The 17,511-nt window shown below is 48.2% G+C and overlaps 3 protein-coding genes across 4 annotated transcripts; 2 read left to right on the top strand and 1 right to left on the bottom strand.

The window, feature by feature from the left end:
• Nucleotides 1–951: 951 nt before the first annotated feature.
• On the bottom strand, nt 952–9,764 carry LOC114432701 (bile salt export pump-like). Of its 2 annotated transcripts, none has more exons than XM_028400884.1 (29): nt 9,583–9,764; nt 9,424–9,512; nt 9,330–9,348; nt 9,182–9,211; nt 9,051–9,102; nt 8,699–8,970; nt 8,490–8,577; nt 8,242–8,375; nt 7,996–8,167; nt 7,791–7,915; nt 7,537–7,711; nt 7,350–7,463; nt 7,169–7,279; nt 6,974–7,099; nt 6,630–6,833; nt 6,388–6,558; nt 6,122–6,323; nt 5,972–6,041; nt 5,783–5,897; nt 5,537–5,707; nt 5,354–5,458; nt 5,034–5,195; nt 4,747–4,950; nt 4,030–4,271; nt 3,765–3,921; nt 3,345–3,542; nt 2,484–2,690; nt 1,969–2,115; nt 952–1,519 (listed from the first exon to the last, which is right to left on the bottom strand). In XM_028400884.1, the coding sequence occupies exons 2-29, from the start codon at nt 9,500–9,502 to the stop codon at nt 1,319–1,321; spliced, it is 4,053 nt and encodes a 1,350-aa protein (XP_028256685.1). In that variant the 5' UTR covers nt 9,503–9,512; nt 9,583–9,764; the 3' UTR covers nt 952–1,318. The 2 variants fall into 2 exon arrangements, with proteins under 2 accessions (XP_028256685.1, XP_028256686.1); XM_028400885.1 differs by having other exon boundaries at nt 9,635–9,754.
• A 1,367-nt stretch (nt 9,765–11,131) lies between these two features.
• Nucleotides 11,132–13,301, top strand: LOC114432703 (retinol dehydrogenase 7-like). Its single transcript, XM_028400888.1, has 5 exons — nt 11,132–11,279; nt 11,551–11,865; nt 12,184–12,442; nt 12,527–12,690; nt 12,760–13,301. Exons 2-5 carry the CDS (start codon nt 11,553–11,555, stop codon nt 12,981–12,983), a joined length of 960 nt encoding a protein of 319 aa, XP_028256689.1. The 5' UTR covers nt 11,132–11,279; nt 11,551–11,552; the 3' UTR covers nt 12,984–13,301.
• Nucleotides 13,302–13,882: 581 nt separating this feature from the next.
• Nucleotides 13,883–17,064, top strand: atp5f1b (ATP synthase F1 subunit beta). The gene is made up of 10 exons (XM_028400887.1): nt 13,883–14,039; nt 14,797–14,970; nt 15,046–15,220; nt 15,298–15,419; nt 15,495–15,679; nt 15,772–15,930; nt 16,012–16,134; nt 16,217–16,429; nt 16,510–16,711; nt 16,796–17,064. Exons 1-10 carry the CDS (start codon nt 13,937–13,939, stop codon nt 16,891–16,893), a joined length of 1,554 nt encoding a protein of 517 aa, XP_028256688.1. The 5' UTR covers nt 13,883–13,936; the 3' UTR covers nt 16,894–17,064.
• Nucleotides 17,065–17,511: the final 447 nt, after the last annotated feature.

Below are 17,511 nucleotides of genomic sequence, written 5' to 3'. Positions count from 1 at the left end.
CTCTGTTATTGCTGCTGTAATAATGATTACGATAATGAAAAGCTATAATGGTAATGAGTGCCATCATTAAAAAATTAAATTAGGCTCATGTTACATTGTAATTCCTTTTCACTTCTGGTTGATTATACATCTTCAAGAAAGGATTTATTTTACAATGACTGCTGAAATCTCAGTTTTATTGGACTTTATGGAGAGCTAGACTTCCTGTCTGACTGAAGACACCAGGTATTGACGAGACAAAACAAACCTTATTTACTGCCAGCCAGTTTGCTGGTCGTCCTCACAGTGAGCTCTAATGGCTTCTTGACTGTCCTTCAGAGAGAGACAGACACTAAAACAAACGATCCTTATGGGAAATTAAGAGGAGGATGCACTTATGACGGGTGCATCCAATAATCCACCTGCACATTTTGAGTGTCAGTGTAATATTCTGTCTGTACACCGAGGACCTTACTTATCAGCTTCACACCCAGCACGGCGCCGCCGCTCCTCCACCTCCAGTGGCTGTTTTCATCAATCAGAATTGCATTGACATTACATGACACAAAGTCAAACGCTGTCCTCTCGCTGGATGAATTGGCAGCAGAAGCTGCTAGATTAGATTGCATCTGAGGAATGCTAATTTACCGGCAGTCTGGGTCTGGAGATGTCATGATTAAGGACTCAATTTCCCAGAGGTCATTGTGGTGTGATCGCATATTACCACTGACTGGATGGAGTGTGTCTGACGTCTGCACTCTGACGATCAGGAGATTAAATATTCTGCTTATTTGTGGTGTAGTTTATGTAAAAAGCCTGCAGCAGCTCTCTAATACACAAAAAACCTGCCTGAGCCCTGAAAAGCTGCCACACGGCATCATCCTCACGCAGTAGGAGGCCCCGCCGAGCATCATCCCACCGAGGAAGCGTTCCCGAGAGCGACGCTGTCTTTGTTATGAGCATATCAACCGGTTGACAGGTAGAAACATTTACTCTGCTTGTTGTAAATACAAATCATAGGTCGGGTGAGATGTGTAGAAGGTCTCAGCGCATTTTAAAACACAATAATAATGTATGATTACTGAAACATGAACAAAACAACAAGAACAAGGGCTTTACTGTACAGAAAACCTGATGCTAAGCTAAGGAGGACAATGATGGACATCAGAATTTTAGTTTACACAAATATTGCTGCTAATAATTGGACTGATGTGCAGAAGCAGGTTCGTTCAGTTAGTTGCCTGGGTAAGGAGAAAAAAACACAAATAAATACTGTAAGAGTGAATCGGTGTGTCACTTTCTTTCTTGTATGATTTCAGACGGTGGCAGACTCCCAGTCTTAGCTGATCGGCGCTCCCGTGGTAACCAGTTTGTAGTAGGCTCCTTTCAAGGCCATGAGCTGGTTGTGCGTTCCCTTCTCGATCACAATGCCCCTGGACATGACGGCGATGATGTCAGAGTTCTGGATGGTGGAGAGGCGATGGGCGATGACGATGCAGGTACGGCCTTCTCTGGCTTTGTCCAGGGCTTCTTGCACGGTCTGTGAAAACACACACACACACACATTAAGCAGTGGCACAGGCAGGAGCCTTCAGCAGTTCTCCCACACAGCAGATACACAAGCTGCACAATTATAGCAATTTCACAATCATGCGTTGATTACTATCATTAGCATGTTCGGGGGATCGGTGCGCTGCGGCGGCCTCTCTGCTCCTCAGCGTGCTTCATCCGTTTGAGCTGGAAAAGATATTGGATGGGCCCTCAGACCATATTCATCTTAAAGAGGCTCTACTGGAGGCTTGGTATGAACTGTGAGCTGCTAGTGATAATAATAGAGATGATGAATGATAATGATGTTAATGATAATAATAATTAACTGCCTGCTCTCTTCGCTCTCTGTGCCCGGAGAATATCAAGCAGCTGCACTGTGGACTCAGCGGAAGAGGCGGATCAGGGTCTGCTGCTGCTGCTGCTGATGAGGAAGCGTACCTTCTCGCTCTCTGTGTCCAGGGCGGAGGTGGCCTCGTCGAGGAGAAGGATCTTGGGGTCACGTATGATCGCTCTGGCGATGGCGATGCGCTGCTTCTGACCACGAGACAGCTGAGAACCCTGGGCGCCCACGTTGGTGTCGTATTTCTGAGGTAGGGAAAGATGCAGAAACTGTTGATGTTTTTCGAAAACGACACTGGAAGCACTCTGATGTCTTTTTATAGCCTCCTCTGCTTTGTAGCATCAATTAATTTCCTTTGCAGCTGCTCAGACAGTTGCTCTGAGCGTTTTGAAAATGTATCAGCCGCCGAATCGACATTTCTAAACATCCATTTTTGCATGGACTACTTCACACCTGATGACAGAATCATCATCTCCTGTTTGCCTGAGTCTCCTCTTTGTTTGCCTTTGCTGACTCAGAGACCTGTTTTCTCTAAGCAAACTTCATTTTAACCCCGCTGGCTCTGCCTCCGCCGACCACAAACATCACACGCACACAAAGATGTCCTCAGTACCTCGGGGAGGGACATGACAAAGTCATGGAGCTGGGCCTTCTTGGAGGCGGAGATGACCTCGTTCATGCTGATTTCCCGCGAGTTGTCGCCGTACTTGATGTTCTCGGCGATGCTGCAGTCAAAGAGGATGGGCTCCTGGGAGACGATGCCAATCTTGGAGCGCAGGAAGGCCACGTTGACGCGACCGGAGACGCGGCCATCAATCAGCTGCAGGAAGCAATTGATTTTACCATTAGGGGAAAGCAGTTTAATAATCAAAGACTGGAAATACAATCCACCTAATGAGCTATCATACCACTATCTCTACTGTAATTCCTCTGCTAACTGTGCAGAGGTGATCGTGTCCTTTTAAATCTCAGACAGAGAATCAGGACTGCGCGTTTCCAAACCACTTCCAACTCAATTAAGGCTGTTGGAATCCTGGCAGGAGTCCCTTACTGGCACAAAGACAGTCTGGGTAGAGTGCCCCTCTTTTTAAAAACATAACACAGCACAGAGTCAGCATAAATGTTGGACTGACAGATGAATTGAAATCACCACGTACGCCGAGTGTCCAGCAATTATTCTTTGACGGTGACAAATTACAGGTTTGACTTTGACAAAGAGGCTCAAAGTATCAATGAATCCCACGAGAGAGGGGAGCAGACTTTACATATGACCTAAAATTAGATGTCTGACATTAAAGAAGAGGTCGTGCAGCTCGTGCTTTTCCACATTAAGTTTGTTTTTCAGGCTGTTTTTGGTTCTCCTGAGCTATGAGTGTCGCTGCTACATGCTCCAGCTAACAGGAACTGCACTGAATGTTTGGAGGCCTGACTGGCCTTATTTCTGTCTGTTGACAGTTCATTTGTGATTTCTCACCACTCTGCCGTGATCTGGATCGTAAAACCTCTCCAGCAGCTGCACGCTGGTGCTCTTCCCGCAGCCGCTGCTGCCCACGAAGGCCAGCGTCTGGCCGGGTCTCACCGACACATTCAGGCCGTTCAGGACTTGGATGTCTGGCCTGGTGGGGTAGGTGAACTTGCAGTCAATGAACTCAATGTTTCCCTGGAAGTTATCCTGAAAACATGGAGTGCAAAGGTTAGAGTGTCAGGGTGCCACCTACTGTCCAGACAAGGCATCGCTGTCTCTCAATTCTCATTAACATTCATGCTAAAATATTTTTTTTATCTCTCCTCTGATCTCTCTTTTATGACTGATGTAAAGTGAATATACAAAGCAAAAGGCTTTCATCTGGCTTTTGATACACTCTCTGAGCACTCAACACGTATTCCTCCGTACCCATTTGTCTCCCTTGTCACTGTAGACGCTGATCTGAGGCACGCGGTCCAGCAGCTGGAAGAAACGTGCCGCTGATATCTTGGCCTTGGCGTAATCCGGGGTGTAAGAGGAGGCTCTGCCGAGGGCCGTGCCGCTGGTGACGATGGCTGAGATGACCCTGCCGGAGACCAGAGATACACTGTGACCTCTAACACAGCAAGTACACTGACACCTCCTCCTGCGGCACGTGCTGCTTTCACCCCACACACAGTTTTCCTATCGTTACCTGAACACCAGGCTGAAATGGAGCCCCTCCTGTTTCACCAGATAACCTCCAAACCTGTAGGAGGCGGAGTTGGTCAGGAAGACCACACACTGTGCGAAACCGTAGCACGCTCCGTACACGTTGGCCTTCTTCAGGGCCGCCTGATACGGAGCGTCCAGCTGGGCCTCGTACATGTCCACAAAGCTGCGCTCCTTCCCCAGGCCGGCGACGGTGCGGATGTTGTTCAGGGCCTCCCCGGAAATCTGCAAATAAAACGTCTTGATTAAATGACACAGTGCTTAAGAGAAGCAGATAAAGGACTTTCTGAGTTCTTATCTATGCTCCCTTATAAGCTGCTGCAGTCAGCCAATTTTCTCCCCCATAGGGATCATTAAATTTTCATTTAATCCACGTTACTGGGGTGGGTGTGGTTTACTGCATCAAGATCATTAAGATAGGAAGTTCACAGTAAATCGACTTTTGAACACTTTCTTTCTTTGACTGTGAACTTTCGGGCTCTTGCTGTATTGTCCAGAGGTTTTTTTATCTGCCGCGCCTCTTAGTACCATGACTGCATCTTAAGTATGGGAGGCTCCCACATTACAAGAGCAGTGAGGAGGGGTGTTATAGTCACATCTGAGTTCAGCTTGGGAGTCTTCTTTAAACGTCAGAGCCTGAAATAGACGCTGTCGGAGCTGATAAGACACTATGAACAGATTTTTCTGGATGACGTCTGACCTGTCCGGCAGCTTCCATGGCTTGCTTGTCTTGCTTGGCGAAACCTGTCAGCATCTTTGCCTGGAAGCCGCCCGACAGAGCGAGGAACGGCAGGAAGCAGAGGATGAGCATCGTCAGCTTCCAGCTGAAGTAAAAGGACATGAGGATGGCCACGCCGATGTTGGTCAGAGAGTTGACGATCATGCCGATCTGCGAGCCCGTGGCCTGACAGAATCACAGAAGTGGCTAACATGAGGTGAAAGCCTCACTGTGGCTGAATGACTTTTTCCATCGAGGCTGTTACTCACCCCCTGCACTTGAGAGGCATCAGTCGCCAGACGTGTGGTGAGAGCTCCGGGGCTGTTCCTGTGATCATCAAACCAGCCAATTTCTTGGCCCAGCATGGCGTGAAAGCCGAGGCGCCTCAACCTGCGGGTCAGCAGCTCTCCAGACTTAGAGAAGGCATAACCCTGGAGACACACATGAACACAGAGAGTGTCTTTGTCGTCTATCCCCAGCAGGGGTAAGAACTAATAATTCATTATAGAGCAGCACCTCTGCAGATGGGAGGAAGATGTTTTTCATGCATGGAAGGTAATAAGGTAAAAGAAGCAGTGAAGAAGTCTACCTGCAGCATCTGAGTGAAGAAGGAGACCACGCCGACCATGACAAAGAACAGACAGATGCTGTCAATCTCCTTCCTCTGAGCCACAGGGTCTGTTACTGAGAACGTCTGCATGTAAAAAAAAAACACGTTAACCATCACATGTTTACGTTCATGCTGTGAATTCATTCACTGATCGAAGCTCACCGCCAGAATCTGACTGAACAGGAGAGAGTAGACGGGGTTGACGCCTCCGTTTATCGCTGCCCCAAAGGACCCAAAGAGCATGTATGGCCACTCGGGTAGGTTGTACTTCAGGATCCTTGCGACCGGAGCTGGCTCCACCGGCTCCTCCTCTTCCTCCTCTGGGACGGCGTTCTGGGCATACAAAAAAAGCATTTTTAAATGACTCTACACCACACTTAACACTTAAAAGTGGATGTAGACACACACCTTGGATTTATCTGACACAGAGTAGGTATTGGGGTCGAGGTCTCCGGTGATGGAAACAGAGGATTCTGGGATCATGTTGGACAGCTGGGATCTGGATCGCTGGCGGATGGAGGCTCTGGAAGGAAGTGCATGACTGGATGTTTGTACCAGTGACAGAGGCTAATGCTAATAGTGACGAAGGCGTGGTACCTCAAACTGTCCCGGTAGCTGCCTGCTCTGCTCAGATTTAGCCTCTCTGGCTCTTCTTCATTCTCAGCCACTATTTTGAGAGATCCAAAGGTAGATCATCACACTGACGCGACACAGGCGGTCTCAAAGTGTCCTGAAGGTTGGACCTACTTTGACGAGCCTTCTCATTCAGAGCCTTGTCTCCTTGACTCTGCAGGGTGACCAGAGTGAAGTACACGCCTTTCCTCTCCAGCAGCTCGTTGTGTTTGCCCCTCTCCACCGCACGTCCGTGCTCGAAGCCGACGATCACGTCAGCGTTCTTTATGGTGGACAGCCGGTGGGCGATGGAGATGGTGGTGCGACCCATGCGAACCTACGAGGAAATGATTTAATAGGAAGAACACACACACACACTTCATTTCATATCTGGTCTGTACTTTATCCAAGGCTTCTTGAACTATGGCCTCGCTCTCATTGTCGAGGGCGGACGTCGCCATGTCCAGCAGCAGGATGCGAGGGTTCCTGACCAGCGCCCGAGCAATGGCGATCCGCTGCTTCTGCCCGCCGCTCATCTGACCGCCACCTTCCCCCACCAAGGTGTCAAACGTCTGTGGATTGTAAAATCAACATTAGATCAGTGATTCTACTACTGTGCATGTTGCTTTAAACTTGTCTCCACCTGTGGTAGGTCCATGATGAAGTTGTACGCATTGGCCTCTTTCGCCACCCTAATGATGTCCTCCATGGAGACACCGGGTCGACCGTAGCGTATGTTCTCAGCAATGGTTGTAGCAAACAGCACAGGCTCCTGCTCCACTATGCCGATCAGAGAACGCAGCCACTGGATGTTCAGCCCTCTGATGTCATGGCCGTCCAGCGTCACCTGAGAGGAAAGGCACAGGTGCTCGTTTCTGCTAGTTTCTGTCCTTGAGGAACCATTATTTTTGAAACTAGAGACAAGAATAAAGCTCAGAGGGGACTGGAGGAGGTGGCAGCTGCAGTGTATCGAGGAAATCTCCCTACCATGCCCTCTTTGGGGTCATAGAAGCGCTGGATGAGCTGAATGGCAGTGCTCTTCCCCGCTCCGCTCGGACCCACGAAGGCCGTGGTCTCACCTGGCTTCACTGCAACACTGAGCTGGTCCAGGATCTGAAACAGAGTCCACATGAGTTTGGTTTTCTGTGATGCTCCATAATGGATGTAGAAGCATGCACGTACCTTGACCTCAGGTCTGGATGGGTAGTAGAAGGTCACGTTGTGAAACTCAATATCTCCTCTGACTCTGTCGAGCTTGTATCCAGCCTCAGATAAACAGTCGATCTCCGGCTCCTGATGACATCATTGATTAAAAGACTGTGGTTTCACATGTAAAAAAAAGTCACGTGTGAAGCATCCTCACTCTGTCAATGGTCTCAAAGATGATGGTAGCAGCTCCACGGCCTGCTGCGAACGCCTCCAGGCACGGAGAGGCCTGCCCCAGATTCATGGCTGCTATCAGAACACCGAAAAACACCTGCAGAAGTCACATTTGCACATGAAAAAGAAGGAAAGGGCGCATCCGGCATGCACGTTGTGATGTGTGATACCTGCAGGAGCGTTCCTGGGGTGTATTCTGCAGTGTCCACCACCAGGGTGGAGCCGTACCAGAAGGCCAGACCGTAGCACAGGAAGATAATCAGCCACATATATCCAGTGAAGAAGCCCATAATCAGACCCTTCCTGATGCCCCATTGCTGCGCCGAGATCAAGTTCCTGTCATACCTTTACAGACGGAAAAACATCTCAATAAAAGCAGAAAACAACACACATCTGTGCTCATCTTTCATCAAACTGTTTTTGCCTTTGCACTTCTTTTTTCTCTCCACCAAAAGCCGCTACAGTCCTGATGGAGCAGAGGACCTCATCGGCTACAGCTCCTGCTTTGGCATAGGCCTGCAGCTCCATCCCTGTTAGCTTAGCTACGAACTAGTTGATGAAGAGGAGAAGTCAAGTCAACAGACGGCAGGTGAGGTCAGGACCAATCATGAGCGGCCAATAAGTCTCACCAGAGCCATGAGACCGGCTCCTATACCAATCAGAGGACTCGCTGCGACGATGACCAGCGTCAGCTTCCATCCCTTCACAAAGCCGATGCAGAAACCACACACGAAGGTGGTGAAGCGCTGCACGAATATGGAGACCTGGTCCGCGATGGCGTCGTTGATCTTGTTGATGTCACTGTTACACACACACATAACTGATGTAATACACACAGCGAGACTCCAGACCGACGTCAGGCCTTCAACACTCACTCTGACATGCGAGTGTTGAGCTCCCCGACGGAGGTGCAGTCAAACCAGCCGATCTCCATCCTCATCACTTTGCTGAAGTACATTTTCCTGATGATCTGAATCTGCCTGGCAGCAGCTGTCACCCACAGGGAGATCTGTCAGTCGACACACAGGCAGGTTACGCTTCTTTTGTTGATGTTGATATGAAAGAAAAAACCTCTGAAGAAGCCGTGAGATGCAGAAAGACAACATGACATTTAAAAACGAACCTGCAAGTATCCCAGCAAGAACACAGCGACCGCAATTCCAACGTAGTAGAAGGCAAAAAGAGTCATTTCATGTTCAATGTCAAGCAGCCTGGAAGTCAGGAAGGAACTCATACATACAAAGTCTCACAGCACACATGTAAAATCACATCTGACACTGTATTCGATGTGCAGAAAAGCTCCATCTCATGAATTTCTCACAGCCCACTTACCCACAGGACTGCCCCAAACCTGAACTGTTCATGAGGCTCCAGTCCGACTGGTTGACCAGCCCCGCCGTGTAGTTCCTCTTCCACTGGATGGTGTTGTTCACGCACTCCTTGCGGTCGTCGCTCAGCTCGTTGAGCTCGATGTCGTACTCGATGAAGGTGTCGGTGAGCAGGCCGAACACCAGCAGCATGAGGGGCTGCGCCGAGCCGTGCAGCACCGCGCACAGGCTGCCCACCAGCATCATCACCACTTCTTTGCACGTGGCAAAGCGGAACTGGGCGACAGATAACACTCATGTTACGGTGGGGACGTCTCTGGAAGACATTATTGTGGTGCAAACTGGAAGTGGTTTACCAGCTGGAAGAAGCCGACTCTGATGGCTGGCTGCTCTGCAGTTCCCTGGGCTCTGAAACAGAAGGACGGTCAGTTCGCATCCACAGAGACGGGACATTCTTTAGGTCTGCTGCTGCTTTTTTGTGACTTACTTCTCACCCTCCTTGGACGTTGACATGGTCCTACGTGAAGAAAATAAATAAAACAGATGACGTGGGACATTTTCTGAACCTGACCAAGTTGTTTTGATTTCAATTCAAGATACACAAAGTAAAAAAAATGATGTAAATGTAGACTTACATGTAGGAGCCGACTGGTTCTGGAATGCATAATAACACGTGTCATTGAAATCAACATTTCCACGTTTCTCCCTCTCCCTTGTTGATAAAGTTACCTTCATCTGAGGCCTCATAGCTCTGGTTGTCCTGCCCCAGTCTTTTGATGCTCTGCAGTTTCACTGATCCCGACGGCATGTTGACTCATCTGCACACAAACAGACTCTCACTCTCAGAATCTTGAGACATTTATCTGCTTCTGAACAGCAGAAGCTCACCGATCAGTCCTCAGCAGCTCTGGTTGAAGATGCTCATGAGTTCAGATCGAACCTGCAGTCCTGGCTCGCAGCTGTTGTCGTCCTGCGGTCCTGGCAGCTTGTCGCTGACTCTCTGAGCTCCACCTGCTGTTATTGACCAGGTTGGGTTGGAGTTTTGGGCTGGACTGCTTTGTTTAAAGGTAAGTGTCCCTGCGGTTTATCCGCTGGAAAAGGCCGATGACCTCGCCGAGCAAACATTAAGCCTCTGCATCACTACGAGCTGAATGTGACAGATGTACTAACACAGGTAACCAACCGCTTTAAATAGCTGCAGTCTTTTAGATATTAACTCAAAACCATGTGTCAGTAATTATTTACCATCTAGTGAGCGAGGTAGTGCAATGAAGGAGTGTTTGGTGGAAAAGCCTTTCTGCTTTCGAGACCCTGGCAGAGGATTTGATGTGCCCGCAGACTTTTTGAGGACCTAATTACAGCCGGGGTTCATTAGCTTTAAGTGCCAAAGCCTGAGTGAACACAGTGAGAGCAGTCCTTTACAGCCTGTGACTCTGACACACATCATTTAATAAACATACACATTTTAAATCAGCTGGTCTGAATCTTTCATAGCGGCCAGGCTTCCTGTGACGGGTGGAGTCGTGACATTTATCTGCACTCAAGGTTTTTGACCTCTCCCAGCTTCATGTTGTATACAAAGCACGCCGAGCAAACACACTCACAGCCGGCACAGTGAAAGATCTGAGAGACACCGAGTCTTCCTCAGGCGCTCTCTTTATGTTTTCTGCTGCCATTAAAGATTAAAAATCATATTTTATATTTTAATATAAACATGCACATATTTCTCATTTATAAACCAAACTTCAATTATGTATCACAACATGCATTTTTATATTATTTATTCAGAGATGGTTGGGCATGCATGCCTGCACATATACAGAACAGAAGGTCATTCAGAAGTGTCAGGAGAAGAGAGATTTGGTGTTTGGTGAGTCTTATTTTAGACCTGAGAGTTGTGTTTGCAGCAGAATTCTTTGAGGAGGTGCTTGAACGCAGCATCTGCACAGCACAGGAATAAATCACCACACAGTGCTGCTGCCACCTGGTGGATAAAATGTATAAGATAAGATTTAAGTAATAACAGGAAACAAAGACCATTCACTGTAATGTTCTTTTCTCCAGAATCCACTTTCCTGTTTTGTTCATTTGATGATAGTGTTCGCTTCTATCGTCTATCTGTCACTAATTGTTTGTTAGTGACTGTTTTATAAAATAGTAAAAATGTGTTGTATAGAGTTGTAAAAGATTAAACCATCACGCTCGGCTGTGTTCAGACTGGAGAGCCTGAACTCTGGACTGCTGGCTTCTCCTATCAGTTCCTTATCAGTTTCCACATTCAGGTTAAGGTCTAGCTTGTCTTATAGATGTATTTATCACTATTGAGTTCATAATTCTATACGTTTTCCCCTGATGCACTTTTTATTTTTCTTTCTTTGTGTGTTCTTTATTAAACAGTCCTCTCCTTTCTTCACCCACAGCTGTGCTTCTGCTCACCACCAGGGGGCACCTGACCTGCAGCTCTTAACAACGCTGGTTCTGCCCCCTCTGATGAAATCCTCAGGACCGTGTTATTTCCTGTCCTGCTCCTAGAGAGAGTAAGAGCTGCCAGAAGCCCTGCACCCGGTCCAAGAGCCACACAGCAGGTGAGACCAGTTCATTTGGACTGTTTAATCTTTAATCATGAGAAAAACAAGAATACATGTGTATTTTATTGAAGAACAAAAGCCAGGAGACGCACACAGAGGACTCTCCACCCTGTTACGAAACAGCAACATGATGCTGTATGCACAGATTATTTACAGTGTTTTGTGGATTCATTGTTAATCAGACTGGAGGTGGAACCATTTTGTTCAAAGGAAAACATCATTTGTTTGTTTGGAACCTCCTGCCTGACCGTGTGTGTCTCACTTCCAGCCATGTATCTGTACCTTCTGGGGCTGGTGCTCCTCTACTACCTGTACCGCTGGGTCAAAGAGCTGCCCAGGGTGTCTGACAGGGGCAGCAAGTATGTGTACATCACAGGCTGCGACACTGGTTTCGGCAACCTCCTGGCCCGCCATCTGGACAAACAGGGCTTTAGAGTCATCGCTGCATGTTTCACTGAGAAGGGCGAGGAGGAGCTGAAGAAGTCCTGCTCCGGCAACCTGACCACGACTCACCTGGACGTCAGGTCCAAGGACAGCGTCGCCAAGGTGGCAGCGATGATCAAGGACAAAGTCGGGGAGCGTGGTGAGTGTGTGTCACTTGTTTGTTTTTGTAGATGAGTTCCGGTGGGACTTTAAATTTTGTTATAGCACCACCATGAGGTTGAATAATTTAGTTTACAATGAAGATTCTGAAGAGCTGCAGCTGCTCTCAGTTATCAACCTGGACACAGGTTAATGTTTTTATTTATACCAGATCTTAACTAAAGCCAGGCACATCCTGTACCAGTCTAACATGAAACCTGGAGGTTTGTTTTTCTTACTGGAAGAACCGGTGCTGTTATAAGTGCTAGGTGTCAGTGCTCAGCCTTACAGATATTTGTTCTCTGCATGCTAATCCTAGGCCTGTGGGCTGTGGTGAACAATGCGGGCGTCTCCGTTCCCTCTGCACCGTGTGACTGGCTTACTATCGATGATTACAAATCCATGCTGGATGTGAACCTGAACGGGGTCATCAGCGTGACCCTGAGCGTCCTGCCGCTCATAAAGAAGGCCCGGGGAAGGGTGGTGAACGTCGCCAGCGTGTTCGGGAGGATCAGCCCCACCGGAGGTCCGTACACCGTCTCCAAATACGGCGTGGAAGCTTTCAACGACAGCCTGAGGTGAACCATTTACATAACCACATAACACTGACATAATTTGTCAGTGAGTCAACACTAATTTACTGCTGAACAAATCTTTCTCAGGATAAACATGGCACCTTTTGGCGTCAGAGTCCTCTGCATCGAGCCAGGCTTCTTCAAAACAAACGTGACTGACAGCAACATCCTGAGCAAAAACGTCCAAATGCTGTGGGACAGACTCCCGAACGACGTCAGAGACGACTACGGGCCTGAGTATTTGCAGAAAGGTGAGCCTCACCTGCTCATCACTTCTGTTCATGATGACCTGATGTTCATGCATCATTTCCCTCTTCTAGCCTTAGCAATGATCTCAGAGAAACTTGGCAAGATGAGCGATGCTGATCTGATGAAGGTGGTCAGCAGCATGGAGCACGCCGTGTCCGCCGTCCGGCCCCGCACGCGCTACTCGCCAGGCTGGGACGCTAAGTTCTTCTGGCTGCCGCTGTCATACATGCCGACCCGTGTCAGTGACTACATCTTGCAGCTGGAAGCCATTCCTGTTGCGAAGCAGTTAAAATAAACCTCCGTCCATTTCATGCATAAACTCTGTATGTAGTGGCTTCAGTACATCAGTAAACAATGCACTTCTCAAACAAGCTTTAGATGTGTGTTCCTGTAACAATGGCCAAGGCCGCCCTATCTGTCCCTGACACAGATGGTAGGTGTGTGTGAAAGGTCAAAGACGAGCAATAATAGAGCAGCCTGCTTCCACAGACAAAGTACACATGGAGCTGGTTTGTGCTAGGAGATATCAGACTGCACTGCAGTAAAGGCTGATTAAATTAAAGGACTTGTACACCTGCATCATTTACTGTAGAAATTAAAATGTGGTCAAACACTGCTAAATGACATGCTGCCTGTTTAGCTCAATTGCTAGCAGACTGCTGAACCACCTGTTCGCACTGTCAGTGTAGAAGCTAGCATGCTAAGCACACACCTACTTAAATGTCTCAAAACACCCACTATAAAACTGATATGCAGATTAGATCATATGTTATTTACAATTTATTACTAGTTTTCTATAATTTCTAATAATACTGTGGAAAATAAACAATCAATGAAACAATCATGTTAATGATTAATGTGGTTTAATTTCCTGCTTCACACTGTTCTGCATTGTGAGTGACCTACAGGAGCAAACCATGGAGTCCAAACAACAAATGTTATGGTGGTGTTGCTGCAGAAAGCTCTTTCTATCTAGTGTGTGAAACCTCTGGAACACATACACCACCTGCGATAAAATGATCTTTAACTCTAAATGTGTGAAAAAGTACCTCTTTGTCATTCAGAAGTCACATTTACTGTCAAACAGGCCAGCACTGTGGAGGGCAGAATGTCAGCTGGGTGTACTTAACATGTACGCATGCGCAGTTTGGTGTTTTGACGTTGCGCGCAGGCGCACTTCGACGCAGCGGTCATTCATTATAAAGCTGCGAGTTCCTCCGTCTCTTTCCACCTTCAGCCATTTTGACCATGTTAGGAGCTGTGGGACGCTGCTGCACCGGGGCTCTGCAGGCTCTTAAGCCTGGGGTCCAGCCCCTGAAGGCTCTCATCGGATCCCCGGCCGTCCTTTCACGTAAGTCCTGCATGTTTGGTGTTTGTTTTTAGGGAAAAAGACGCATTTACGCCACTGTCAGAAGAGGGCACCGGGGATGCTAACGTTAGCTGCTGCTAGCAACACGCTGACTGTCCTACCGGCGGTGCAGCAAGGCCTCAATATTCAAATGTCAAAAATTAAACTTATTAAAATGAGTCAAGTATATAAAATCAGTACAGATGTGAACACATGCTAATGTTTATGGATGTCTTGCATCGGGAAGTAGGCAGACTGTGCTCCTTTTAGTTCCAGCAGGAATGACCTTTGTGTAATGACATGAGGCGGTGTGAGGCTGCAGAGTTAGCTGCTAAGCTAGCTTCACAAGTTGCAGGATGGCAAAGGTTAGACGGTCGTCACACGCACTTTAGGTTTTCTAGCAATAACACAACCGCCACTGTTATGGTGGAATGTATTCATTTGTCATTGAGAGTGTGTCGCTGATATTAGCCGCGTTAGCAAGGTAAGCTAGCGGACGCTTCATTCATCTGTCACTGTGCGTGTTGACGTTATCTAGACAGCTCTATTAGCTCGTTAGAGATCGCACCGGTCTCACAAAAGCACTATGTTGTTGCTAAAAGTATTATTTAACCACAACATCTTGACATTGAGGCTAAGTAAGGAGACGCACACTGTCCTGTGTGGTGCTCCTCAGTGGACCCGGTGCCGGAAGGTCACGCCTGGAACACACATGTCCGGCTCTGAACTACATGCACTCACTGTGTGGATCACTTCACAGGCAGAGACTATGTCGCACCTGCCGCCGCTGCCAGCGCCGCCACCGGCCGCATCGTGGCCGTCATCGGTGCCGTTGTGGACGTCCAGTTCGATGAGGGTCTTCCACCCATCCTCAACGCCCTGGAGGTCACCGGCCGTGACAGCAGGCTAGTTCTTGAGGTGGCACAGCATCTTGGTAAGTCATGTGGATGACTGCAGCTAATTCCCTACAAATACAGCTAAAATTAAATTTAACTTCCGTCTGTTTCAGGGGAGAACACAGTGCGTACCATTGCTATGGATGGTACAGAAGGTCTGGTCCGTGGACAGAGAGTTTTGGATACCGGTGCTCCCATCAGAATCCCAGTGGGTCCTGAGACCCTTGGCAGGATTATGAATGTCATCGGCGAGCCCATTGACGAGAGGGGTCCCATCTCCACCAAACAGTGAGTTCACTTCAAACGGTTTATTTTTAAATGTTCGTCTGTGAACCTAGCTCATATGTTTACCTGTTTTCCTACAGGACTGCCCCCATCCATGCTGAAGCCCCTGAATTCACCGACATGAGTGTGGAGCAGGAAATCCTGGTCACTGGCATTAAGGTTGTGGACCTGCTGGCCCCCTACGCTAAGGGAGGAAAGATCGGTATGTGCTGAAACACAAAGGCTGATGTACATCCTTTGACTGCTCCTTTCATCCTAACACGGTGTTTTCCTGCAGGTCTGTTCGGTGGTGCTGGTGTGGGCAAGACTGTATTGATCATGGAGCTGATCAACAATGTGGCTAAGGCCCACGGTGGTTACTCTGTGTTTGCTGGTGTGGGAGAGCGTACCCGTGAGGGAAATGACTTGTACCATGAAATGATTGAGTCTGGTGTCATCAACCTGAAGGACACCACCTCCAAGGTGAGTGGAACTGTGGAACGCCACTGTAAATAAAAGACACACCTACTGTAGCAAGATGTCACTCGCTGACCTCCGACCTTGTCCTCCGACAGGTGGCGCTGGTGTACGGACAGATGAACGAGCCCCCAGGTGCCCGTGCCAGAGTGGCTCTGACCGGACTGACCGTGGCCGAGTACTTCCGTGACCAGGAGGGTCAGGATGTGCTGCTCTTCATCGACAACATCTTCCGCTTCACACAGGCTGGCTCTGAGGTCTGTAACATCAGCCACATGTTGAATTTCAAATTGAGTTGCATCCCAGGTCCCGACTGAACTCGCCTGCTTCTCTCTCAGGTGTCTGCCCTGCTGGGTCGTATCCCCTCTGCTGTGGGTTACCAGCCCACCCTGGCCACTGACATGGGTACCATGCAGGAGAGAATCACCACCACCAAGAAGGGTTCCATCACATCTGTGCAGGTAGAGTTTGAGCAGTGAAAGCTGACGCAAGACGAGCTATGAAAAACATTCTGTTCATCAAGTCTGAATTCTGTCTTCTCAGGCCATCTATGTGCCCGCTGATGATCTGACTGACCCTGCCCCCGCCACCACCTTCGCTCACTTGGACGCCACCACCGTGTTGTCCCGTGCCATCGCTGAGCTGGGTATCTACCCCGCCGTCGACCCCTTGGACTCCACCTCCCGTATTATGGACCCAAACATCGTCGGCGCTGAACACTACGACGTCGCCCGTGGTGTGCAGAAGATCCTTCAGGTGTGGGACTTGACTGTTTGTGTTCTGATTGGGTCAGCTTTACTTCCATCAGGCTAACATTCAAATGCTTCCCTCTGTAGGACTACAAATCCCTGCAGGATATTATTGCCATCCTGGGTATGGATGAGTTGTCTGAGGAGGACAAGCTGACCGTGGCCCGCGCCCGTAAGATCCAGCGTTTCCTGTCTCAGCCCTTCCAGGTGGCTGAGGTCTTCACCGGTCATTTGGGCAAGCTGGTGCCCCTCAAGGAGACTATCAAGGGCTTCAAGAGCATCCTTGGTGGTATGTGTTGGGTCTCTCATGACTAAAAAACCTATGGTCTACTTAAAATATGTGATCTGTCCTAATTTACTCATTTCCCTTCAGGTGAGTACGACCCTCTGCCCGAGCAGGCCTTCTACATGGTCGGCCCCATCGAGGAAGTGGTGCAGAAAGCTGAGAAGCTGGCTGAGGAGCACTCGTAAACATCCAAGAAGAGAAGAAATTCAAAAAGGAGTTGTGTGGTTAGGAGCACTTGGTTTGTAAAACATGTCAAAATACAAATGTACCTGTCTTGTCATCCTGAAATGAAAGTTCTATTTAATGTTTCCAATGAAAGATGGAATAAAACCCTGTCTTTACACAAAAAGAAACAACCTGTCAGCTGTGTTTCTTAATGCCTGTTGTGGTAAATCTTTGTTGCTGGTGAGGAGTTTTCATGAAATGGCTGTCCTCATCTACTCTGACCACAAGATGGCACTGTTGAGCAATGCTAAGCTATCATAGTTGTGTTACAGCTTTTGTCACAAACTGAAATAAAACAGTGGACAAATAACTCGTGTGTGTTTGTTTCGAGCTGTAGTAACAGAAAGAAGACTTGTGTAACTGTAGAGGAGCCTTGTGTTGAAGGTTTAAGTTAAAAATGACGTCGGCGCTTCTGGACCAATCACAATTTTTGTTCGATTGTATCTGGGTAAAGGTGACTCCTGCAGTGACGATCTTAGCCAATCATATTGTCGCGTTAATAAATTCCCTGACATCCGGGCATTCAATTAAAAAAAAATGGCGGTTACCGAAAAGTGCGGTCGATTTAATTAACATGT

Source organism: Parambassis ranga, chromosome 2 (assembly GCF_900634625.1).
Source record: "Parambassis ranga chromosome 2, fParRan2.1, whole genome shotgun sequence".
Classification (NCBI taxonomy): domain Eukaryota; kingdom Metazoa; phylum Chordata; class Actinopteri; family Ambassidae; genus Parambassis; species Parambassis ranga.
Note: the sequence above shows the minus strand (reverse complement) of the source record. Positions and strands in the feature narration are given on the sequence as shown.